General features: G+C 42.7%; 1 protein-coding gene across 1 annotated transcript in view; it reads left to right on the plus strand.

Annotated features, from left to right (window-relative positions):
* Positions 1-8,988, plus strand: part of KCNK1 (potassium two pore domain channel subfamily K member 1) — a 58,560-nt gene extending 49,572 nt beyond the window's left edge. The window contains exons 2-3 of the mRNA XM_030556910.1: positions 1,702-2,097; positions 7,146-8,988. Coding sequence (XP_030412770.1) covers positions 1,702-2,097; positions 7,146-7,405 — 656 coding nt within the window. The 3' untranslated portion in view covers positions 7,406-8,988. The remainder of the gene's footprint in view (positions 1-1,701; positions 2,098-7,145) is intronic.
* The last annotated feature ends 18,641 nt before the right edge of the window (positions 8,989-27,629 follow it).

Genomic DNA, 27,629 nt, shown 5'->3' on the forward strand with positions numbered 1-27,629 from the left:
AGTTTTCCCATAGGGAACTCATTTTACTCAACCTGGGAGCCCCGTCTTTTATAATATGATTCTGATTATTCCTTTTATCTTGCACATGTGCATGAAAATGTCAACCCTCTTTTCCCATATTTATATTGTGTCCCCCAAGAATATTGGGATACCGCATTTTTCATAGGTCATGTGTAGATCCTTTTGTTCTCATGAGCATTTATGCACATAGTGCACCCTGCAATTAGGACGCATGCTAGAAAAATGTGACTACCAGGTATCTTGTCATCAAAAATTAATCTTACAGTTAAGTTTTTTTGCAGTACCACCCATTAGTATATCTTTTCTCATAATTTTGTGGCATAGGGTAATTCTTTAGTCACTCATTTATGTCAAGCATTTTTTAAGCTTATAGCCTAGTGTGGCTAAGCTGACGACATACAGGCCTCAGCCCGTAGGCCCGGCATTTCAGCCCTACTTACTTAGATACCTAATGTGTACTTATCACGTCTAAATACTGATTCAGCTTATACTTCTACAATACTACAATTTAACTCTATTTTGCATACAATGATTGTATACGATGTGACATGTTAATCATAACATCACACAATAAATGAATGATAAAATGAACCAATTGGCTGCAACTTGCTTGGAGTTATATTACTACAGGTCTTTCTGTTGGTGTGATTAACCTCCCTAGATTGCGGTAGACTTCCCCTACCCCACTACAATAACAGTAAAATATTAATGTCAGCTGACAAATAAAAGAATACGTTTACAGTTTACAGTGGATTTATTGTGCTTGTGGTTTACTTTTAAAACCAAACAGTCTGGCATGGTACACTTTCTGGCCTGGGACTAGCATAATTCCATACATTGGCATCAGCAGCCCGTACAGCACTGTATAAATTCCTGCATTCTAAATTAGATTACTATTGATACTTATAATGCACCAGTGACCTGGTGAAGGTCCAGCCTTCAAGCTGCTATTTTTGCTGTGGAGGTTTGTTTTGTTTTTAAATATTCTTAGGGGATTATCATTGAAACATCCTATGAAAAAATGCAATGTGGCGTACTAATTACAATCATACTTTGCACTTTTTAACATTTTCCTTTTAAAGATCCAAAAGTGTTTTACAATCAGTTAAGCCTAACAGTCTTGTGAGGTAAGTATTATCCCATTTTGACAGGTCAGTAAATTGAAACAAAGAAAGGTTAAGGCCCAGATCCTAAAAGGTATTTAGGCACTTATATTAAAATCAGTGGCAAAGTGCCTAAATACCTTTTCAGGATCAGTATCCAGGTCACTTGCCAAAGGTCAAACAATAAGTCAGTAGGAGAACCAGAAATAGAACCCAGATGTCTTGATCTCTGCTCTCATGCTTAGAATACTAGACAACACACCCTTTCTCCAAAATATACACTGTTAAAATGACGTGCATAGTTTTGAAAAATGTTTTCCCTTATCCTTTGTACTGTATATGTAGCTGTTAACTCCCAATAGGCTGGCTGTACCAATAGTTCAAAATTATCCTTGACAGTAGTACATTTAAAGTGTAGCAGAGTTCAGTTTTGTGAAAGGTTCTTTGTGTAACACAATACTATACAGTCCCATATGCAGCAAATGAGTTCCCCACTGGTGGTATGTGCCTGTTCCAATTTATTTTCCACATTTCATATACACCATTCCTCTGTTTGTTTGTTTTTTCCCTCCCCCAGGTTACGGTCACACTGTGCCTTTGTCGGATGGAGGAAAGGCCTTCTGTATTATATACTCCGTCATCGGAATCCCCTTTACGCTGCTTTTCCTAACTGCTGTGGTGCAGCGTATCATAGTCTACGTCACCAGACGGCCTGTATTGTATTTCCACATTCGCTGGGGCTTCTCCAAGCAGATTGTTGCCATCATCCACGCAGTGATTCTTGGGTTTGTTACCGTCTCATGCTTTTTCTTTATCCCGGCAGCAGTATTTTCTGCTATGGAAGATGACTGGAACTTTTTGGAATCTTTTTACTTTTGTTTCATTTCCCTGAGCACCATTGGTCTTGGAGACTATGTTCCAGGAGAAGGTTACAATCAAAAATTCAGAGAGCTGTATAAGATAGGAATTACATGTAAGTACCAAACTAACCAATGGGATTTCTACATATTAGGTGCCTCTTTCTTCCCCTCCATATTCTTTGGTTACTTACCTGTTCATCTAGGCTTTGTGCCCCATTTTGAGTTGGTAACAGTGATTTACAGGTTCTTCCTCATTCTCCCAGCCCCCTTCAAAAGCATTAATCTGAATAGGTAGTTGGTTAAATGAAGATTAGTATTGGGTATTAGTTTTTAGCTCTCTGGGCCGTAGGGTTGTTTTTTCCACTTCTGTGTGTGGGGTTTTTTGTGTGTGTGTGTGTTTTTAATATAAACTGAAATAATGTCTTGCCAGACAGTGATTAATAAACCAACCAGCATCCCTCGTTACAAAACCCCCAAGTGCAAATTGGCATTAATGCTGTGGCAGTCAAATAAGTGGTAAGGAGCAGGATAATTTTAGAACTAGAACTGGTTGAAGTTTTCCAAACTTCAATTTAAAAAAATAAACAAAACACTTCCTTTGAAATTTCAAATGAGAGCCAGTAAAGGGACAATGTTCAAGAAAATTACATCCAGTTTTTTGACAGCTCCATTTAAAAAAATAAAAAAAAAAAGAAAGCTGTGCAGGCCTCCCAAAAGCTCCCATTAGACCTTGCCAAAAAATTTCCAACTGGAAAATGATGATTCATCGAAATTAGAACATGTTGATTTTGAAGAAATTTCATTTTGGGGGGAAAAAATCAGCATTTCATTTTATAATTTTTATTTTAGTATTGTATTAAAAAAATAAGAATATGCAATCAATACGAAAGTATAACAATCTGCTTTTTTAAATTTTGACTTTTATTTTTATATTTGGGTCTTAATGCGTGTCACTGCATGTTTGTGAACACATGGCTATTGCATATGATGCTGAAGATTAGAATTTGGTTTTGGTGCTTGTTAATTTACATCACAGCTATACCAGTAGGGAGCCTGTGCACTGACAGAATAAGGAAGCAAAAAGGCTTTAAGATCAGTTAAGAAGTGACTTGCTAAGAAAAAAGAGGCAAAAACAAATATTCTGCTTCCAACTCTGAACTGCTGGTCTTACTATTTGTAATACTCTAGTGTTATGGACCAGGATCCCATTCTGTTAGGCACAATATAACTATAGAACTAAAAGATAGTGCCTGCCCCAAGGAGCTTACAATCTAAGTATAAAACGAGAGACGATAAATGGCTACAGACAGATGAGGGAATACAAGGAAACATTGAAACAATATTGGGTAGCATGACAGGCAATTGTCTTGTATCCATAGCCTAACTGTTGTTAAGCTGCTTGTGGGCATCATGGAAAAGGACTTTTCAAGAGGGTTTTAATGGAGGATAATGAGGTAGCTTTGTAGACATTTTATGGGGAGCTCCTCCCAAGCCCTAGCACCGGAGAAAATGTGAAACTGTGTGTTTAAAAACTTAAAAAGTGGGCGATGGAGCTGCCATGGGCTGATTGGAGGCAGGAGTCAATAACTTGGTAGCAAGGACCTTGAAAGTTAAAACAAGCAACTTATGCGTGATGCGATAGAGAAGGGGGCACCAGGGGAGGGAATGCAAAGAGAGGGGTTACATGGTCAAAGCGATGGCCTAGGACAGGGGTTCGCAAACTACAGCCCACGGGCTGGATTCAGCCCCTCAGGGCTTTGGATCTGGCCCGTGGGATTGCCCCCTGTGGCACCACGGGCCCGGCGCTGCTCTCAGAAGCAGCCCCCGGGCAGGGGGGCAGAGGGCTCCGCGTGCGTTGTCCTTGCCCCCAGGCACCACCCCCCTCACCTCCCATTGGCCGGGAATGGGGAACTTCGGGGGAGGTACCTGGAGGTGTGGCAAGGGCAAAGCACGCGGAGCCCTTTGCCCCTCTCTCCTCAGGGGCTGCAGCACTTCCTGGCATGGTGCAGTGTGGGGCCAGGGCAGGCATGCAAGGATCTGCCCTGGCCACGGTGCATGTTGCTGCCACACCAGAGCTGCTTTAGATAAGTGACGGCGGGCCGGAGCTCAAATCCCTCCTGCACCGTGCCCCCCAACTCCCTGCCCTAAGCCCCCTGTCTGTACCTCGCACCCCTCCTGTATCCCAACCCCCTGCCTTGAGCCCCCTTGTACACCCTGCATCCCTCCTGCACCCCAATTCCCTGCCCTGAGCCCTCTTGCAGTCTGCACCCCTGCCCTGAGCCCCCTCCTGCAGTCTGCACCCCAACTGCCTTCCCTGAGCCCCCTCATATGCCCCTCCTCTGCCCCAATCCCTTGCCCTGAGCCCCTTCCTGCACACTGCATCCCCTCCCACACCCCAACCCCCTGCCCCGGCCCTGCATACAATTTCCTCACCCAGATGTGGCCCTCAGCCCAAAAAAGTTTGCCCACCCCGGCCTAGGAGAATGATCTGTTGCAGCAGCATTCTGAAGGAATATGAACAGGACAAGATTCTACAGTAGTAGCACAACAGTGCACATCATTTGCCTTCAAGCTTCATGCCAAGCAATCCTGAATCTATAATTAAAATGCAAACCAAGTCAAACACCTACCAAGTCCTTTCATCACTTTGGTGGACTGCTGTGTGTGCCTCCCACACCAAGGGCATGATCCTGCAATCTTAATGCAGGTGAAATTCCTGTTCACTTAAATGGGTGGTGTGCTTATATAGGGACTGCAGGATCATGCCCTGAATGATCATTTTCAGAAGCAGAGACTTGAGCTACCCAGCAGTACACTTTTATTTTTAACCTTTTTGGCAATATGCCAAATTACACCTGTGGCTAAAGGTTTCCCACCTGTCACCTCTCCTCCCCACCTTCCCCCCATCATGACTGTCCCATTGATAGGAGCATTTAATTATTAATGACTATGCAGCTCCACAGAGTAATACGTCCAAGCTAGGGCTACGCTACAGCCTATGTTGATATAATTTGCCATTCAGAGGTGTGACTAAGACATGCCACTGAGCGACGTAAGTTACACCAACCTAAGCACAGGTATGCACAGCGCTATGCCAGCAGGAGAACGTCTCCCACTGCTAGCTGCTGCCACTCGGGGGGTGGATTCATTAAGTGGACTGGAGAACTCTCTCCTGTCAGCTTAGAGCAGCTATGCTAGAGAGCTTAGAGTGGCGCAGCGGTTCTCAGCCTGGGGATCATGACCGGGATGAAAGTAAAGCCAAAGACTTACTGGTACGGGGGCCGGGCTGGGGGTCAGTGTCCCCCAGCCAGCCCTTCCATGCTGCCTGGCCCGCACTGCCCGGGGCTCCAGGCCAGGGCCAGCGCCAGCATTTTTGCTGCCCCAAGTGGCGAAGGAAAAAAAAAAAAGCCGTGACCACCACCACCGCCACCAGAGGGACTGAGGGACTCAGTGCTGAATTGCCACCAAAGAACTGGACCTGCCACCCCTTGCCATTGGCCACCCCGAGCACCTGCTTGCTGCACTGGTGCCTGGAGCCGGCCCTGCTCCGGGCCCTTTTAAATCGCTGGCCCTGGGGCAGCCTTTTGCCCCCCCTCGATCAGGGGCAAAAGGGGCAATGACATTAAAGCACTGCCGCGACAGCACTTTAAAGTCAGCTGGGTATGGGCCGGTACTGGCGGACACTTTTTACCAGTACACTGTACTGGCCGTACCAGCTTACTTTCACCCCGATCATGACTTAAATTGGTTTATAGCGGAAGAAATGTGGGGTCTGCGATACTTTTATGCAGAATTTAGTCTGTCTTTATAAAAACTGGGAATATATATAACTCCATTATAAATAGTTTAGTCCCCATAAGTCTGTGCAATAATATGCTGTATAGTAATTATTGCAGCCCTTTACATTTGGACAGTGTTCTTGTAACCAATATATATTGCACAGATTTATAGGGACTGTGCTGTTTATAGTGAAGTCAATTCTTGCTTCCCTTAATAACATAAGACTCCCCACAGAAGCTGTACTATATTAATATGGGCACATGCAATAGTATTTCTGAATTACAAATCGAGGTAGTCTAGTTATAGTATTTAAAATAAGAAATCCTTGTTGGACTACATTCCATGGAGTCCTGTTCAGGAAATGGGATGTGTCTGTGTTTGGAGAGGAAAATAAAAAACATGATGGATTGTTAGTCCTAGGAGGCCTGATTTTTCGGAAGAGCTCCAATGCAAATTCATAGGAGTTGGACCACCACAGAACCTCGGAGCATGATGGTTTTCCCTTATAAAAACAAAATCTCAAATGTGTACAATATGCAACAAAAGTCAATGGTAGTGTCTGTGTAAGTAACACCAGCAGGATTTTGCCTAATTAGCGTAATGTGTGTAATATGGGTACAGTCTTCATGATTCGACTGTGTAATTCTTGGAGGGAAAATAGAAACATTTGTCTGTTTTCAAAGAGCCAGCAGTGATTGCACATGTTTATGTGAAATTTTAGACTTTTTTTCTTTGATTTTTTTGCATACATTTCTAGGCTTTTGCACTTGATTTGTGATACAGTTTTTCTTATGTTTTTAAAACTATAAGTTTATACATCAGGAAAAGATACTTTCATGTTATATTGTTTAACTTTTCTGTATTATTGAACAGATTTAATAGCCAAATGACTGTATTGAACTTTGTAAAACTTCTACTTCTATTAACAATGTGCAATAGCAATAATGAAAACAAACTTTGAAGAATGTGCAATTCATTAAATGTTATATAGTGTACATGATTATTGAAGTTATAACGTTCTTATGCATTGCATGTCATTGCCTGCTTTCCCATACGGAACACAATGAACTAAAACAATTAGCAAATTATGACATATTATAGCATTTTCAGTGGTCTTGTTGAAAAAAAGTGTAATACAAAGGACTACATGCAAATTACTTTTCTTCTGTCCCCAGAAATTCTAGGACAGAAAGGAGGGGATCATAGGTGGGAAAAACTCCAAGTTAGAGCTTTATCATCTCAGCTTTCCCTGATAATGCTTCGGGCCCTGTGGTGTTTTTCTCTGAACAAGCTCAAAAGCTTGTCTCTTTTACCAACAGAAGTTGGCTCAGTAAAAGACATTACCTCACAAATCTTGTCTCTCTCTTTGTTTCTTGGGCAGGTTACCTGTTGCTGGGCCTCATTGCAATGTTGGTGGTTCTAGAAACTTTCTGTGAACTTCATGAGCTCAAAAGGTTTAGAAAAATGTTTTATGTGAAGAAGGACAAGGAAGAGGACCAAGTGCATATAGTGGAACATGACCAGCTTTCCTTTTCTTCGATTTCGGACCAAGCAGCTTCCATGAAGGAGGATGAAAAAGCAAATGAGCCTTTTGTGACTGTTCAACCTGCAACTTACTATGATGGCTGTATAAACAATTAATACAAGGGCATCCACACCAATATTATAGTGTGCTTACATCATTACCGTAAGAAATAGAATGCCTCTTTATTTTTTGTGGGGGGAAAAAATTATGAAAGAAAGACTGTGCTGCATTAATAAGTATTCATCATTTCAGATGTTGAAAAGACTTCTGACACAAATGAATGTTGCTAAAATGGAGCTACACTGGGAGAGTGGGAGGATACGTAGCAGCTGGTGGGGTATCCATGGGAGGCATTATGCCTGAAGAGACCAGGAGGAAGCAGCTCCCTGCAACACCCTTGGGATGGGTGTAATCTGCTATCCTTCAGTGTAGCCCTATAGCTACTGGCAGGTGTGCAGGGAAGTCGTGCTTTATGCACACCCCTGTCCAGTTACCAGCCCTATGGGCAGTGTACATTGACAGTAGAGGTGGCCAGCCTCTCCACCATGCTTCTGCAGTGGGATCCTGCCCCATTAAAGTCAGCAATGATAGATATGCTCCAGTTCACCGCAAGCTGCCAGGCTAGATGCAGGAATCATTGAGTGAAATTCGACAGCCTGTGTTATGCAAGCAGTTGGACTAAATGATCATAATGGTCTCTTCGGGTCTTAAAATCTGTGCCATGAGAGTTTTACAACTGATTTCTATGGACATAGGATCTGGATCCTCTAGCACAAGTTGCCATATCAAGACTGTCGCCCACATAAGAGCAGTACTAGGGAAAGCCCTCTCCCCTGCAGTGCATGCATGCCAGATGGGCCATAACTTGGCTTTTAGTGTTCAAAGATGAATATCTTACTGTAATAAAGCAGCAAAATTAAAGTGTCTAGACTTAGCTGACATGAGAAGAATACTTGAAATTAATTACCTAAAAGATACCATATATGAGTTTAGTTATAGCTAGTGTTAAACAGATTTTTTACCTTTTCGGGAAAACTTTACTTTATGGTTAAATCTGTTAAATCTATATGACTAAAACTTATATTTAAGAAAAACAAGCTAAAGATTTTTTTTTTGTTAGGTTGAAGCATACTGTGTTTGCATGTTCCCAACAAAGTGGCTATTTTTGTACAGCCTAAGTTAAAACACCTCTATTTATAATGAACATTTAACTAGTATAGGTGTACATATATACATAAATAAATATATTTATATACTGAACATATATTGTAGCCCACTAGAGTTTAACAGATTTAGGAATGATATTTTAGGTATATTTTTTTCCCCAAGATTTCTCTTTATAAAAGGAAAAACTCAAAATTGCAGCACTAAAAATGTTGACTTCAAGATTTAAGAGTAGTGTACAAGGAACATTTCTACTGTTTTTCAGTGACGTTTTTGAAGTTGTCTTCAATACTTGAAAACACGACTTCTGTCAATTTGAATGTATTGCTAAACTCTGAAGAACATGACATGCATAGAAACAAAGTGATATTCAGTGTGTGCACAAATTGCAAAGTACAGACACTTGATACTAAAGCACAGAATTAAAAATAGAAGAAACAAGCTGAACAGTCTACTATGGTGTCTGTGAATATACAATACTGTATTTTAAACTTAAGGTTAAATAAACAGTGTGTGTGGCTTCTGGGTGCTTGTACTTAATTGTGCTCAGTGTTTTCTTTAAGAACTTATATGAAAAAAAAATGTGTGCATAAGGCTAGATTGTGCCACCCTAACCCTGGTGAACAACGTCAATGGGACATTCATTCTGAATATGCTTGCCAGCATGAATAATGAATGTACAGTCTAGTCCTCTACTGATTATTCCTATAGAATGTTTAGTATTTGAAACAAAAATAAACTCGCTTTAGAGTGATAACAGCAAACAAAGCACAGTAATGACATTTATTTTAGTGTCTCAAAATAACTGATAATTACGGTTAATGCAAAAATAGTCATTTCCAATTATTATTAGAGTCTATAGAAATATATGTTCTAGTTCATACAAGTAGTCATGTGAAACCAAAGTTAAATTAATGATTGAGACTAACATGGTTAAAATGGGCTCTGGATTAGAAAAAGGAAAGATTCCTTTGCATCTTGTCTAAATTGGAAATGTGTTGCTGAAGCTAATCAGAAGTCAGGCTAAATTGAAAGAGAGAGCAAGAGTCTGCAAACATAAATGAATGATCGGTCAGGAGTGTAGAAGTCCTAAGAAGAGGAATCAGAAGAAGTAAACACTTTTTTATTTTTATAGAGAACAGAAGAAGGCCCCATGGCTTCAGTCTTCCACCTACTGTAAACCTCCCCCAACTTCAGCATGTATATGCATATGCCCTATTTGCAATTAGAAAAGCATTACTACTGTGCAGACAGGCCATATTCTTTCTTTCCCCTATTTGTCTTGCATTTGTAGATGGGAATTGTTTGTTTCTAGGAACAACATTGTCAGACTATTCTGTAGCCACTTTTGTTGGGAGAAGTTTTGACAAAGTGATTAGTCTTTGGGCTTGTCTACGCCACCTACCGGATCATCGCTTTCCCATCGACTCCGGTACTCCACCAGAACGAGAAGTGCAAGCGGAGTCGAAGGGAGAGCGTCAGCTGTTGACTTACTGCAGTGGAGACGCGGTAAGTAGATCTAAGTACGTCGACTTCAGCTATGCTATTCATTTAGCTGAACTTGCATATCTTAGATCAACCCTGTGCAGTAGTGTAGACAAGCCCTTATAGTGAGCCCTAAATGTGCCAGGACTATGGCTCTATCTAATCTCTAGTGTAGGGGAGTTTCACAGTCAAAATTCATTCTGCTGCAACCCTTCTGTCCTATCCCCCAAGAGTTTCTCACTGGAGACTGTCAGTGGCAGCTTGTCTGCTGAGTACAGCTGTTGCAGAGAGAGAAGCAGGCTCTGGGATAGCTAAACTATAACCCACTGAATGCATAAAGATTAGAACTGGGACCTTAACATCTAGCTAGCTAGACATTAATATCAGAGCCATTGCTATAGTATCTGATAAGGCTAGCAAGCCAGTGCACCCGTGTAATGTGCTCTTATCTATGTCCCACATAAGAAGCAGGCTGATGCACATAGAATCACATAGCGACTTTTATCTTAATCCTAGGTACAGTTCTTGCTATAACCAGCCCACATATGCCAAAGGCCTGGATTACTGTGGCTAGGTGGGATAGCCAAATGAGAGAGTTCCCCTGGCCACCTGGAAATAAGGAAAATGATTGTCACTACTGTTACCTGGCTATTTGGGAGCAGTCTGTACACCACTTTTCACATGTTCCCTCTATTTAAATTCATGATATGCCCACATCTTGAATACTGTGTGCAGATGTGGTTGCCTCATCTCAAAAAAGATATACTGGAATTGGAAAAGGTTCAGAAAAGGGCAACAAAAATGATTAGGGGTATGGAACGGCTTCTGTATGAGGAGAGAATAATAAGACTGACTTTTCAGCTTGGAAAAGTGATGGCAAAGGGGAGATATGATAGAGGTCTATAAAATCATGACTGGTGTTGAGAAAGTAGATGAAGTATTGTTTACTACTTCTCATAACACAAGAACTAGGGGTCACCAAATGAAATTAATAGGCAGCATGTTTAAAACAAAAGGAAGTATTTCTTCACACAACGCGCAGTCAACCTGTGGAACTCCTTCCCAGAGGATGTTTGAAGGCCAAGACCAAAATGGGGTTAAAAAAAGAACTAGATAAATTCATGAAGGATAAATTCATCAATGGCTATTAGCCAGGATGGGCAGGAATGGTATCCCTAGCCTCTGTTTGTCAGAAGCTGGGAATGAGCGATGGGGGGGTGGATCACTTGATGATTACCTGTTCCGTTCATTCCCTCTGCAGTACCTAGCATTGGCTACTGTCAGAAGACAGGATGCTGGGTTAGATGAACCTTTGGTCTGACACAGTAGGGCCGTTCTTATGAACTGAAATCTCACCACTCCATATGATTAACTTTAACAATACTCATATTTTGATAATGAAGGCTTTCTTGTACTTATAAAGCCAGCTGTTAGAAATGTTAGGTGCCCAGTCCCTAAACGAACAGCACACAAATGCTGGCCCCTCTGAAGTCAACAGTAAAACTCCCACTGATTTCACTAGGGCAAAGATTTGACCCTTAGTTCCAGATTCTGCTCTGTCTTAAATCTGAGGTAACTCAAATAATGTTAATGGTATTACTTCAAAGCTACACTGTTGTAAAAAGTTTGGTTCTCACTCCATACAAAGTTAGACTAGTCATGCTTAATATTGTAATATGCTTTTAACGTAATATTCTACTAGACACACATTATTTTTATCTTCACAGTGTACTAGTTCCATCAAATTTGTTTCACTTGGAAATAGTGATTTCTAATTGCAGTAGGGTCACTTTGACTTGATCTGAAAAATCACGTTATCTAATGCAAATTTCACTTGCTGAAGTATGAGTGCGTGCTTTTTATTGCTGGTGACTGTTTGTTTTCACCAGGGAAGATTTCTTGGTCCAATTACTTTGAAATAGCATTATGTTTCTGCTTATGGTTAGTCCCATTGTACGGTGTTATTTTACTCATCATGATCCACATACACTGCACACATCATCTAATTGACAGAGAGAGACTACTGGGCACCATGGAGATTTTGATTAAATGACAGACTGGATAATCAAGAGGCAGAATATAGATGGGAACATGGAAAAAGCTGACAGTCATCCAACTGAGTGGCACAGTGTGAAGGCTTATTATGATGGCGAGCATAAATCTGAATGATGATAAATGTCATGATGACAACATGCTGACATTTTGCAAAGTGTAGCTCATGGTTTTAGCCTAAGTGTTACGTGGCTTTATTCCAGTGAGAGAGAAGAAAGTTTAGTGTGAGGGAGGAGAAAAGATATTGCTAACCCTTACCTGAAATGAAATTCAATAGAACCCTTAGATGGTGAATTTTTTCCCCCATAGAATAACTTCACTATAAGATGAGGTTCACTGTATCTGGAATTGCCATGTATATGTAGCAAGTCACTAAAAACACTTGGAACTTCATCCTAACCAGAATTGCACAGTTTTTGTGCTCATTGGAGGAAAATTACATTGTTAGAGTAAACAAAGGATTTTATATAAATGTCCCTATATTAAGTTTAGGGGATAAATGATCAGGTTGCAAGAAAAGTAATTAAGCATCACAACTAATGGCTCTAATTTGGTCGTACTTTTTAAGCTACTAGTTTACTTAATCTGGAGTTGCTAACATTGTTAGATCCTTATCTCTGCAGATGATAGAGTGATTCATTGAATGGCGTATCAGACACAGCCGTTCCTTCCAAAGTGAAAAAGCCACTCTGCTGGGAGGAGGAGGGTTCACACAACGCAGCTCATCACTAAAGGCCCAGTTTTCTGTTCTGTTACACAGGTGCAACACATTGATGGCAACAGAGCACAGAGTTGGTCGTAATCTCTTTCTTGGAGGTACCATAGGTAGGGAGCCTTGGCCTATCTCTGCTCCCACTGACTTCAATGGGAGCAGAGTTAGGGCAATCATTAAATGTTTTTGAATATCCTACTCACAAACAACCAAAATAGGCTTAAATTAACTTTCACTATTGTCCTTAGGCCTGCCAATTTACTTTTAAAAAATAAGTCCAAGGTCCAACATGTGATTGTTGTATAATCCACCCAACTCATCTCCATATAAGTCAGCTAGAGTCATATTTCTTACAGAATGCCAATTATAAAAACTAATAGATCACACAGAGAATTCAATCTTAGTTTTTCCTACTTAAATGAATAGTTGCTGTGTTACTTGCCATATTCATACACAATAAATGCACTCAGGTTACAATGTCATGTTATCAAACACCTGAAAAGCTTTTGTTTCAGCTGTACGCTAGCAAATTTTAATTAATTTGTGTAAACAGAAGACTGCAAAATGTAATATCAATTTAGATGGGAATTAATGAACCCTAAGTCAGAATTCCATGGGTAGGATTTCCTGATTGCAGTAGGTGATATGCTAAATTCATTCTGTGATTTACTGGCATTCCTTGAAGTCTTCAGGCTGAACACAGAGGTGATAAATATTGCTGTCCAGTAACAAAATACAATATGACCTTTGGGCTTAGTTCCTAGAAATGTTTATTTGGCTGCTTTAGCAGATTAATCCTATTTGCATGGAGTAACAAGAACTTGTCTGAAATTCATTATGCAGGATAAAATTGCAATCCATGCCCCATTTAACTCAAACTCCTAGTGCATGCTCAGGCAAAAAAACTAGGGCTCAGTTCTTTATCCTTTGAGTTCCCTGAGAGCAGTGCCAGGCAGAACTCCATCTTGAGGATAATGCAGAGCCACAGTCCCTCTGAAGGAGTCCAGGGAACAATTCTGCCTCAGCAAGGAAGTATTTCTCCCTGAGAATTGCAAGTGCAATTGCTGCTATATCCATGCCCGAAGTATTATATTTTCCCCCTGACTTGTTCTATGGACTGGTGTAGGAGGGGAGAAGCCCAGGACCTGCCCTCCCACTGATCCCTTTGTGGTATTATGTGCCCCAAGAGCCTAGGGGATGTGCAGAACCTGTGCTACCCAAGCACAGGGACTGTGAATGTGACAGGCCTTTTGTGTCACACGGAAGGGCTTGCACTCATGCCCCTCCGCGCATCTGTGTAAAGACCACTTTTGGGCTCACCGTGAGCTCCATTAAAAACTCACCATTCACAGCCTGAGGCACCAAAATTAGCCACAGTATCTTCAGGTGCTTAAAATGTGAGATATTGGGGAAACCCCAATCACTGAAGGGTGGAAAATAAGCTTTTAATGGCACCCAATGCACTAATTCTATTTGTTAGCCACTGAATGTGTTCCACCTGTACAAGCCACAAATGCAGACAATCTTCCCTTGAAGAGCTTACAATCTAAGTAACAAAAATGGAGAAAATGGGATGCACTGGGAAGCCCACAGGTAAGAGTAAACTTGGAGCCAATGTTATTCTATGTATGGCTTGGTTCGGCTCACTTTTTGTGGGCATTGAGGAATAACTGAGTCTCGAGAGATTTGAATGTGGTCGCATGGTGGCTTAACAAGCTGGAATGGGGATGACACAACATAGGGAAAGATCTGGAGATGAGAATGGGGTGAATGGGATATTGAGGTTGGCATCTGTGGAGCCAAGTAGGAGGTGGGTGACATGATGAGAGATGGGATCAGAGACACAAACAGAGCAGTTATGTTTCATCTTACTGATGGGCAGACCAGTGTCAAGATAAACCCTTTATTAGGAACAGAAACTATGAACACAAATGAGGTAACAAACTTCCTACTACTCTGTGTACTTGTAGCCTGTGACCGCCCTGTGATGGGCTTCTCTGTTTCTGCCCCAGCAGAAACTGTCCCCAGGAAATCAAAGACTGAAGAGAATATGGGAAGTGTCATCCCTACACTTCCTAGAGAATTTAGCTCGATAGCATATCTTTCCTTTTCTAGAGCCCCTTTTTAAAATTCTTTGTCTGAACTAAAACTCTGTTTAATTTAATAATCAAATTATAACAAATACAATAACTGAGTTAACTGTCCAGGTTGCTTAAAGACAGCTCTAACCTATCTCAATCAGTGTTGTAGGACATTTTAGTAATCTTCCCAATCTTGCAATTCCTCTTTAGTCAAATCCTTGTCTGTACCAGACTGTTCAGTCTCAGGGTAAATAACAAGGTCAGTTTGTTAATTGTTCTCACTTTGTATCTGCTCTCACTTCACTTGCCTTGGATCAGGTATCTCAAGCAGATGCTTACAATTCCTTTGTAAGATTGTGCCTTAATCTGTGATCACTGAGTATGAGCAAGGTGACTCTTCTTTGTTCACTGTAGCTTTGGCTGGCCGGTGACCAGATGTCTTGATTTTATAGAGACAGTCCCGATTTTTGGGTCTTTTTCTTATATAGGCTCCTATTACCGCCACCTCTTGTCCCGATTTGTCACATTTGCTGTCTGGTCACCCTACTATCTTGCCAAATTCTCACTTGGTCTTTTGTTTTTTAACTGTGGAAGAAGTCTTGCTTTTATTGTAACATTTTGTCTGATGGTACCTGCCAAGTCTTTTCCTCACTATCACAGACTCTTAGTCATCCTCTGTTTTTGTCCTATATCTGGTAATCAATTCTTTATATGTCTGTTCTAGAGGAGTGCAACAGGTGATTTTCCACATTGTGGACTTCAACACCACTCAGCTATGGGATCTTACATAGCTGCCAAACCTTCCCCCCACCCCACACTACAATTGCTAGAGCATGGATGGGTATTGCCATGCTGAAGCCCACAGTCACCTGCAGCTCCTGTAGCAGCATGACATATACTGGAGGGGAAACAATTAAAATGGGATTTATTTAATCAAGTTGCAGGTTAACATTTAGTTTAATAAAACCCTCATTTTCTTTTAATGTTTTCTAATCTATTCCACACTGTTAGGGAAATTGCAGTTTGACGCGGGGGGGTGGGGAGACCAGTTGGTGTGATATTTAAATTATTCAGATCCTGCTGACCAAAGAATTCATGGCCCCTGGCTATACATCTTAATTATTTCTCTCCTATTTATTATTGTAACTCTTAACTCTGTAAAGTGCTTTGAGATTCAGTTAGTGTGGAAGATGCTATGCAAAAACAAAACTGTTTTGTAGGAGAAACTTGCTCCATTTACTTACAGGGAGGTTGTGAAACTTGAAGTTGGTAAAGCACTGTGGGTGGGGGGGTTGGATGCAGGGCGCTGTGGAACTGAAAATTTTTCTCTCCCTGCCCTAACAGATCCCTCATGTTCAGAACAAAGAAGAAATTCATTCTGAACATTTACCGTCCATGGCAGTGGGTATCACAGGCCAGAGGAGGCTGAGCCTCCCCAAACAGCCAGGCATGCTCCGCCCATACTCCACCCCAAGGCCCCCTCCTGCTTCCCACTCTTCCCCTATGGCCCCAGCTTAGGTTGATCCTCTTCCCCCAAAGCGGACAGGGTCTGGGGCTAGGGCCGGTCAGTGGCCTGAGATCCAAGGTGGCTGGGGCCAGCTCTGGGGCTGCCTGCCTGGCACTCTGGGCCTGGGGACACTCAGGCAGGTGGGCGGGGGTGAAGGTTGAGGTGGGGGCGCTAACAGCCGCAGTGGGGGACTTGTGGCTCTCACACGGTGTGAGGGGCAGGCGAACTTGCAGTTCACGCGCCGCCCATGTTACCATCAGTGATTTAAAACAGCCACATGCTTTATAATACCTGTGGCTGCACCTCGCTTCTTCTCGGTGGATTACACTGATGCTGTCTCTGTTCAGCTTCCCGGTGTGAGACTATGTGCGGTAGTGTCCCCCAATATGTGTGAAGTTGTCAAAGCCAGGAGAGATATAGGCAAATCTGTTGAAAGGGAGATTTAGACAATGGCCTTTAAATCAATATCAGAGCAATAACTTTAGGCTGTAGTGATAATTCATCATTTATCTTCACTACACTCCCAAGGACCATTGACTAAGCAAGTGCCTCGGGCATGAACAAGATGCCTATTTCACGTTTGAGAGTAAATACACTTCCATGGTAGAGTGCTGCTTGTAAGTGAAATGACTTCTATAGTGGGCATTACAAGACGGGGTGGGGGGGAGGAAGAAACCGTTTATTAACCTCACTGTATAGTTCAGAAACATGACTTTAAAATAAATTTCTTTTCATTTCATTAGAGTTGCTGTAACACCCCATCTTCCACTTCAACTGCTCACATTTACTAACAGAAGGTATATCCATCAGCATCATGCTGCAACATAGGCCCTGCTACTGAGTGCCTTTAAACATAATACACAAGTATTTGGCCACTAAACTAAATAATGTACTGAGCTGTGTGCAGATACCAGGATATGGACTTGGAGCCAATAAGTGAGACACATGTTTGTCTATGGGGTAACATGTTACCCAGAATTAGAATGGGACAGGGAATGGTTTCCCTATCCCCCAAATGTTTTTGGCAGTTCAAAAACTTTTCCCATCTTGAAACAAGATGAAAAGTCAATCTTAAAAATATTCACAAACTGGGAGGGAAAAAAACAGTTCAGATCAATCACAAAAGTTTGTTTCAATAGTTTTGAAACTTTTTGGTTTGATTTCAGTTTTCCTTCCCTTTTTTTAACCTTTTCTTACTTGGCTTAAATTTTTTAAAAAAAGGTATTTTGATTCAGAAAATTATAATTTTTCATTTAGAACATGTCAAAATGGAATATTTTGACAATTCCAAAACTTTTTTGCAATTTTATTTTGAGTCAAGAGATTTGTTTGAATGCAAACCTGTTTCATGACCACTTTTGATTTTCAGTGAATCAGTATGTTTCGACTAAGAAATGTTTCTTTTAAAATTTCCTGACAAGTTCTATCCAGAACCTTCCTTTCCAACATCGAAAACTATTTGAATACTGGGCCTGAAGAAAATGCCCAGAAAGTGTCAAAGAATCATAGAAGTAAGAATTAGAGAAGGACTGTTAATACCTATTAAGTCATCTACTCTACCACCCTGTCGGTGCAAAAAATCACTATTAAAAATTTCCAGTCTAGTTTTAAATGTCCTAAGTGTGGGGTTCCCCAGATTCCCTGAGGATACTGCTCAGAAGCCTTCCCATGATTCTTCAGCTGGGCTGTGTGATCTGAGCACAAGATAGGGCCAGAGCGCGAACAGATGCCTGCAGTACTTTACTAAAACTCTTCTCCTTCCACAAAACGTTGCAACTTATCATTATACCCTTTTTGCTCCTTGAACCAGTTTTCAGTCAGTATTATTCTGCTCACATCAAAGCCATTTTGAAAAGATGATTTTGTGACACTGCGTCCAAAATATTACATTTCAAATGCCGTCATCTTGGCAGACAGACCTTAAGCTCTTTGAGGCCCATCCTGTGGGTTTATTTGGTATTTAAACAGAACCTCGCATATTGGGAGTTAGTGGAAACAAGCAACACATAATAATACAATATGCAAAACAGGGAATTTTCATTCCCTTTTTATCTACAAATTTAGCATGTGAGTCAGAAGAAAGAGCCAAGTTGGTCTCGCTAGACCTAGTTTATAAACTCTTATTGCTGCTTGCTTATGGTTCTGTTATCCTCTAGAAATGTAGTTAAATTCTTTTCTCTTGAAATTTATGCCATTATTTTATTAGAGATCAAAATATTGAGGTAGGTAAGTGACTTACCATTAGAGTCAACAGCATGTTTGTAATAGAGCTGAGAATGAAACCTAGATATCCTGAGACCAAATCTAATACTTCCTCCTGTTTTGGGTTGGTAGAGTGAGGGTATGCAAGATGTTACTGCAGCATGGCTAGGCACACCCGTGCTAGCCTGGCTATAAATAGCTGTGTAGATGCAGCAGCACAGGCCTCAATGCAAACTCTACAAACACACCAGAGACCTTTGGGTATAGACTCACGTTCCTAGCCCATGCTGAATTCCATACAGCTGTGTCTACGTGGTTCTGGTATGCTTACCTATCCTGCGGTCACACCTCAAACTGCAATATATTCATACTCTGAAGGAAAGAGGAACAGTAGGTTAGGAAGGAACCATTACCTTCCCCCTTCATATTCTCCTCTCTTGTTTCAATTTGATTCATACCGCACACCCTACACAGCAGGCATGATACTCATTCCCCTCAGCACTCCACAATGGAAAAATAAATGAGGTCTATTTACATTCAGACATTTCAACATAAAGCACAAGCCCCAGCATTTACAGTACTTCTGTGATAATTTATTGTTTAATCTGTACAGAATAACTCATATCAAGTTTTTACATAAAAATATTTGTGACATGTCATACATTTCCAGATGAACATTTAGAATATAACAGAACAAACACAAACAGAGAGTTAGGTTTCAATTACCCATTAAAGATGCATTATCCAGGTACAGTATTGCTCCTCAGAGAGAGGTTGCTGTCAAATTTGGGAAATATGATGGTTTAGTTTAATTACATATTGGACAACAATGGCTCTGTAGTGGGGCAGTTACCCCACTCCTGGGATAAAAGGAGTGAGAGCAGCCGGGGGAGGCTGGCTGAGTAGTTGGCCCTAGGTGTGGCCAGCTCAATCAGGGCAGAGCTGGCTCTGATAAGAAGGCTGTGAGTCAAGAGCTGAGAGTGTCTCACTCCAACCTTGGAGTGAGAAGGACCCTGGGGGCTGGGCTGGGCTGAGGCAAGGCAAGGCAAGGCTGGCTACCTCCCAGGCTGAGGCCTGGCAGGAAGGCCTAAGGGTGTACTGGGGCTGTAGGGAAATAGTTGGGGCTAGAAAGGCAGCAGGTCCAACCTCCTAGCCAATGATGAGTGGCCGTTACAGACTGCAGTTTGCCCCAGAGCAAGGTGGCTAGATGAAGACTTTCAGTATCCACTGAGGCAATGTGGGCATAGGGGGAAGGGGCTCCCTTGGCAGGGAAGACCCAGAGTGTGGGGGCACTGCTGGGGGGGCAGCACCCCAAGGTGAGGGGCATGGGGCCAGAGGTGGTGGAGATTGATTGAAAGACAAGTAGCAACAGCAGGAGAGACACTGGCCAGCAGGGGGTGCTCTGAGACTGGAAACAGCTAATTCCTGGACTAACCAGCAGGAGGCGGGATGCTGGTGTGTGTCATTACAGGCTTCAAAAGAGATTATGGGTAAATAGTACTTCTAAGAAAGAAAACTGTCTGAGTAAGTGTTTACTTGGTAAATGAAATGCTGTAGGAGAAAAAATGTCTCAACTTATTGAGTTAATAAAATACACTTTAAAGATGCTTACTTACAGGAGAACTATTTAATTATGTTAAAATGGACTGTCCCGTCTCTGTATTTACATGCAGTTTTCTTTTTTCTAATTTAATAGCAATTTTCCTTTTTACTAAACACTATAAAAAATCCAGTGTGGATGTAAAGGTTGGGAATGGCACTAGTCTAAAGCCCCAGTCCAGCACACACGTCATGTAAATTTTTTTCTGCAGGGAAATAGACTCTTTGAGTTCACTGGGATTATTCACATGCATTATTTCCTCACACATACAAATATTTGTAGGGTTGGGTCCAGTTCAATTCCCAGTGAAGTCCAAGGAAAGATTCCCACTGACTTCAATGACGACTGAAACACAGATGGTGATTGCTTTGTCCTAGATATTTTTTAAGTTTTCTTTGGTGCTTAAGTACATCTCCCATTAATGCTACATATTGGAGTTTGCGCCCCAAAATGAAACTTACATTTTTGAGAAAAGTGCTCCCATTCCTTTCTTTTACTCTTACTCTTTAACCAGTTCCACCTTTATTGGTTTCTTTTAGGGTAGGTCTACACTTCAGTGATATGTAAAGTACAGACACTGCACACCCGGCTACCGTGGGTATAAATAGCACTTTAGATAGTGGGGCACTGCTTAGGTGAGTAGAGTACAGAAATGCCAGAATCCTAGTGTGTATTCTCTACCTGGTTGTCTACATTGATATTTTTCCTGATGCAGTGACAGACTCTAGCAGTGAGGGAAGGCTCTGGCAAGGGAGAGGAGGGCAGCAGTGAGGAAGGGTGCCAAGAGATTCCCCTGGAATTATTCTCTGCTGCCTCACTCCTGCCAGAGGCTTTCACTGCCACATGTAGCTATGTGCTACAATGTGGACTCCGCCTGCCTTTCACTGTGGGGTGTAGCTACATGTACCATACTCACTGCCACAAGTGTAGACAAGGCCTAACCTATAGCTGATCCATTTAGTTATATAGTTATGATTATAGAAGAGGAAAGTTTGGAGCCTATTGTCACTGGGTCTTTATGCTGCTTGGATTCATAGGGGCAAAGATTTCTAAGCAAGGGATCTCCAGCTGCTTAGCCTTCATTAGACCTAAAATATATATCAAGCTTACTTATTATAGAAGTTTTTACCATCTTTTGGAAACTCAAGACTGTAACTCACTTGTGTGTGCCAGTTTACATGCTTTAACCTTGTAAATAACTCATTTCTCTTTCTTAGTTAATAAATCTTCAGTTAATTTATTATAGAATTGGCTACAAACATAAGATGGTGTTGACGTGGTGTAAGAGACCAGTCTTTTGGAACTGGGAATAACCTGAATGTTGTTGTTTGTTTGTTTGCTTTTTTAATAGTATAAGGGACCATCTATCACAAAGACAGGCTTACCTGGGTGGAAAGATAGGTTGGAGTACCCAAGGGGATTGACTGTAACTCATGTTAAGGTTTCTCTAGTGCCTGAGCAGTTCACACTTGGTTGTTGAAATCTATGTATAGAACTCCCAGCCCATTTTGGGGTGTGTGCCCTACATCTTAAGTCTCCCCTGAGGTTGGTGCTCGTGCTCTAGAGCCACTCCAGACAGCTTGATACTGGTGTAGTCTTGGCAGGTTTCACATGCCACAGGGTCAACTGGTTTTATAGATCATAACCCAGTGCTGTTAAAAGTTTAATCTTTAAAACTTTCAATATTAAGTTTAAAGATTAGTCCCAATGGGTGAATTAGTCATAGGAAGGTCTTGACTGAAAAGACCTTGAACAATTATGTAAGGAAAGGGGAATATCCCATAAAAAGAAAACTCCAGTTCAGGAGCTGAGAGCTTTGGATGCTTGGTCAAAACTTCTGAGCAAAGATCCAGCTGCCCAAGGCCCTGCAGGGGAAAACGCTGCAGTGGAACTGGCTCAACTGCAGGAACTGGCATCGCAGGAAGAACACAAGCTCGAGAGACTGATGGCGGAAGTGCGACTCAGGGAGACTAAGGCAGCCCAGGCCAGAGCCAAAACCAATGAGGAGGCTGAGGAAAGAGACCATCAAAAACTCAAGGCTAGTGAAGAAGCTGAGGAGAGAGCTCACCAAAGATGCATGAAACAACTAGAAGCTGAAGACAGGGCACGGGAGGCAGATGGAAGCTCACGCATTGCAGCTTAGAATACTGGTGTGGCAAAAGGATCTTCCTCAGTCAGTAAGTACATTCCCCTCTCCTGCAACACAAAGGAGTGGGAGGAAGTCTGCCCAATTTATGAAGAAACTGCTTGTATAGAAGAGTACCTGTCCACTTTTAAGAGACTGTGGGATGCATTATATCCCTGGGGATAAGCGGATGCCCATTCTTCTAACTGGGGAAGCTGGACAAATTTTGAATGATCTGGAGGAAAGTGATACTATGGGCTGGTCTACACTGGGGGGGGAAATCGATCTAAGATACTTCGACTTCAGCTACACTATTCACATAGCTGAAGTTGCGTATCTTAGATCGAGTTACCTATCGTCCTCACGGCGCGGGATCGACGTCTGCGGCTCCCCCTGTCGACTCCGCTACCGCCGTTCACGTTGCTGGAGTTCTGGAGTCGACAGAGCTCATTCGGGGATCGATATATCATGTCTAGATGAGACGCGATATATCGATCCCGGAGAAATCGATTGCTACCCGCCAATATGGTCGGTAGTGAAGACGTACCCTAAGATATACACACACACACACACACACACAAATATGACATTTTAAAGAAAATTTATTGAAAAGTTTTAAGATTACCCCAGCTTAACTCCTGGGACCAACATGGCTACTACAACACTGCAGACAGGTAAAAAATGTTGCAGTTGTGGGGAGTGCCAGTAAACTTTTAACTGGTCTGACCTGATGTGGCAATTCAGCTGCTCTCTCCTGCAAGGTGGGATTTGAGGTCTGTGTATGCATCTGGTTTTGGCAGTTCACTTTTTTTATTGATTTGGACATAATGATTATTGAAGGAGCAATTACCCAAGTGGATTCTTATAAAAGCATCATCATCAACGGTAAGAGCTAGATTCTTAGAGCACAGCTGAGAAAGGGCATTACAACAGAGCAAGGTGTAGCTTCCTGATGATGGAGCTCATTCTATGCCATCTCCCTTGTACTTCAGAGCAGCCTCTTTGCTGGTCTAAAATACCAGCCAGTAACAAATTCTCAGGGAGCTATGTACTGCCCAGGGATTGTTGGAACTCCGGATGCTCTCATCTCGTCTCCCTAGCCAAGCTTCTATGCAGCTGAAAGGGGTCAGACCACAGCTCAGGATCTGGCTCTAAATCTAACTGATCTTTGGAACAAATGTTCTATTTTTATGATCCAGCTTTCTGATAGTTCTTCTGTGGTAATTAGGTTGAACTTTGTCTGTTTATCATTGCCTCTAACCCTCAAAAACATTGCAACAATGAATGGAGAAGGAAAAAAAGATTTTGTGAGGGTGTATAAGAGAGGGAGTGGATGGAAAAATAGTCAGAGCAGACTTACATGTTAGGAAATACAAGGTCTTGACATTCTTGAAGCTGTTAAATATTTCTATCACTTTTGTTGTTGTTATTCCCTTTTTAAGCATGGGTTACAGGTTCTCTGTATTGTTGCCTATACATCCCTTTCTCTGGCAAATCCTACATTTAGCTTGCACAGTGTCTTTCATACAAATGGTCTCTGAAAATGGTTCACAAAAGCTAAATAAGAGACACAAGGAGCTAGGGGATGCAAGTGTGGCCTAAGGGCCAAAGCCCTGGATTGGGACTCAGAAGATGTAGGTTTTATTCCCAACTCTGCCAGATCATAGCACTTTGCCTCAGTTCCCCCTTCTGTAAAATGGGATAATGATACTGACCTCCTTTGTAAAGTGATTTGAGAGTTACTGATGAAGAGAAGTGCTATCTGAGAGCTAAATATTATTGTTTAATAGATTTAAAAAGTAAAATCAGAGCGAAGTGAGCGAGAACTTCAGAGATGCAAGCAAGGGGGAAAAGATGCATTTTCTGATTGTTGACTCTCCATCTCCTTTCAAATCTGAAGTGGAGATAAAGGCTTACAGAAGAGAAACTTTTTGCACCATCTAATATCTTGCACTGTGAGAACAACTTTCATTCTCAGTGATCCTAAAATCCTTTGCAAATAGAAGATTCCTCTTTGTGTTTATATCTATTCAGTCACTACCTTGAATGAAACGCAGCAGCTGTGTAAAAAGGCAAAGCAATTCTACACAGTGGTTTAGGAGCAGTCTGATGGACGTTGCAAACCCATGCAGTACCATTGGAGACCACTGTATTAAATGTATGAATGGTTTGCATGTGATTGTGTTCTACTCCATGGGGGAGGATTACCCCAGCTACTACAGGAGCTAAAACAGTAGGGGATGATTACACTAGGCATTGTAAACCATTTCAGAGAAGTCCCACCCCATCCCCCTTCCATCTGGGGTGATTTTTCCATCTACTGGCTCAGGCTGGGTTTCTAGAGACTAGGAAACACAGAAACGGCTTTTGGTATAAAAGGATGAGGTTGAACTGACCCGTGGCCCTCTTTCTGATCCAACACATTGATGTGAACCGTTGTGTGATGCGCTGCAATCCTGCCAAAGGGTTGGAAAGACTTTGGTTTACTAGGGCCTCTTCTGTCCCCTCCCTCCACAAGCAGACTGATGGGTGACCTCTGGTAAACTTCTAGAGTGAGTGTAGTAAGGTTTGTTTTTGTTTTTGTTTTGTTTTGTTCCCCCCTCTGTTATGCTTTTACCCTAAGGAGAAATGTGTCTTGCTTTGTGAAAGCTGGGAGGTAACTGGCATACACTATTGTAGCGTGGTTAACCACAAGGGCTATGCTAGACCCTGGATTAGACCAGCTGAGGAAATCACAGTGAGGAGAAGAGGGAGTGCAAGCTTAACCCCCCAGTCTGGAGGGAGCAAGACTAGGTTCTCTGTCAGACAGAGGTGATGGCAGGGAACCTGAAACCCTAAGTGGGTGCTCTCAAGGACCTGGAGGGCGGGGTGGGGGTTAAAGGTACAGTGAGCCCTGAAACTGTGACAAGTAAATTAGCATGACCATTTGAAAGTGAGTGGACTTCAGCTCAGTAGCATATAATAGGCTACACTGGAATCAGGCCAGGACACCAGTGTTAATATACACTTACAAAGAGTGAAGTGAAGTTTTTAATGAGCAGAAGGACATTGGTTCTGCACCTCCTGAAAGGCATGAAAAGACTCGCTGCATCAGTGGGCACTGGATTAGGCTTAAAGATGGGACTTCCAATACATAGTGTTGTCTGCAGAGCCTTGGTCCAGTATTAATTCAGAAGGTGTTCTGTTCACACCGATAATGCTTCCTGCAATACACTGGGTTTTCTATGGAGGTCACTCCTCCAACTATGGGACTTGATAATGTCACAGCCCTAAACTGTACAGCTACTGGCTATTTTACAATAACTGCTGAGTTATCTTGGACTGGCACCAGGCAGTAAAACTAACAGATGGTCAGGAAATCTAGCATCCTTCCACTTACTCCCATCAACACAAAACTCATTAATAAAATAGACTCTGCCAGTTTTCTCAGAAAGGTCAAACATATGCTGGCTAACATCAAACTGTTTTTTCATGATCTAGCTAATGTTGCCACTAGCTTGCTGTCTATTTCTGCCAAATGTTTACAGAATTTATCATCTACAGAATCAGCCTGCAGTTGCATATTATTATTGTTTCTTTAACCATTTCCTGCTTTGAGTGTTGGGGGATTTTTGTGGTTTGTCTGGTTTTTTTGTTGTTGTTGCATCATAGACTCATAGGTCAGAAGGGACCAATCTGATCATCTAGTCTGACCTCCTGCACAAGGCAGGCCACAGAACCCCACCCATCCAATTTTATAACAACCCCTATCCCAGGACCAAGTTATTGAAATCCTCAAAATTGGTTTGAAGATCTCAAGCTTCAGAGAAACCACCAGCAAGCGACCCGTGCCCCACGCTGCAGGGGAAGGCGAAAAACCTCCAGGGCCCCTGCCAATCCGCCCTGGAGGAAAATTCCTTCCCGACCCCAAATATGGCGATCAGCTAAACCCTGAGCATGTGGGCAAGACTCACCAGCCAGCACCCAAGAAGGAATTCTCTGCAGTAACTCAGTTCCCGTTCCATCCAACATCTCCCCGCAGACCACTGAGCAGACCTATCTGGTGGTAATCCAAGATCAATTGCCCAAATTAACGATCCTATCATAACATCCCCTCCATATACTTATCAAGCTTTGTCTTAAAGCCAGGAAAGTCTTTTGCCCCCACTACTTCCCTCGGAAGGCTGTTCCAGAACTTCACTCCCCTAATGGTTAGAAACCTTCGTCTAATTTCAAGTCTAAATTTCCTAATATCCAGTTTATACCCATTCGTCCTCGTGCCTACATTAGTACTAAACTTAAATAATTCCTCTCCCTTCCTAACGTTAACCCCCCGATATATTTATATAGAGCAAGCATATCCCCCCCGCAGCCTTCTTTTGGCCAGGCTAAACAAGCCAAGCTCTTTGGGGCCATGTCTACATCTAAAATTTTGCAGCGCTGGTTGTTACAGCTGTATTAGTACAGCTGTATAGGGCCAGCGCTGCAGAGTGGCCACACTTACAGCAACCAGCGCTGCAAGTGGTGTTAGATGTGGCCACACTGCAGTGCTGTTGGGCGGCTTCAAGGGGGGTTCCGGGACGAGAGAGCAAACTGGGAAAGGAAACCAGCTTCGCCGCGGTTTGCTCTCTCGGTCCCGGAGCCAGCCAGCAAACCGCAGGGAAGGAGACCTGCTTGCTCGGGGTTCCGGGACCGAGAGAGCAAACCGGGAACGCCGAGTTCCGGGACCGAGAGAGCAAACCGCGGCGAAGCTGGTTTCCTTTCCCGGTTTGCTCTCTCGGTCCCGGAACCCCGAGCAAGCAGGTCTCCTTCCCTGCGGTTTGCTGGCTGGCTCCGGGACCGAGAGAGCAAACCGCGGCGAAGCTGGTCTCCTTTCCCGGTTTGCTCTCTCGGTCCCGGAACCCCGAGCAAGCAGGTCTCCTTCCCTGCGGTTTGCTGGCTGGCTCCGGGACCGAGAGAGCAAACCGCGGCGTTCCCGGTTTGCTCTCTCGGTCCCGGAACCCCGAGCAAGCAGGTCTCCTTCCCTGCGGTTTGCTGGCTGGCTCCGGGAACGCGAGAGCAAACCGCGGCGAAGCTGGTCTCCTTTCCCGGTTTGCTCTCTCGGTCCCGGAACCCCGAGCAAGCAGGTCTCCTTCCCTGCGGTTTGCTGGCTGGCTCCGGGACCGAGAGAGCAAACCGGGAAAGGAAACCAGCTTGATTACCAGAGGCTTCCTCCTTCCGGAGGTCAAGAAAAGCGCTGGTAACTGTCTACATTGGATTACCAGCGCTGGATCACCAGCGCTGGATCCTCTACACCCGAGACAAAACGGGAGTACGGCCAGCGCTGCAAACAGGGAGTTGCAGCGCTGGTGGTGCCCTGCAGATGTGTACACCTTCAAAGTTGCAGCGCTGTAACTCCCTCACCAGCGCTGCAACTTTCTGATGTAGACAAGC

The sequence above is a fragment of the Gopherus evgoodei genome, chromosome 3 (genome assembly GCF_007399415.2).
Source record: "Gopherus evgoodei ecotype Sinaloan lineage chromosome 3, rGopEvg1_v1.p, whole genome shotgun sequence".
Classification (NCBI taxonomy): domain Eukaryota; kingdom Metazoa; phylum Chordata; order Testudines; family Testudinidae; genus Gopherus; species Gopherus evgoodei.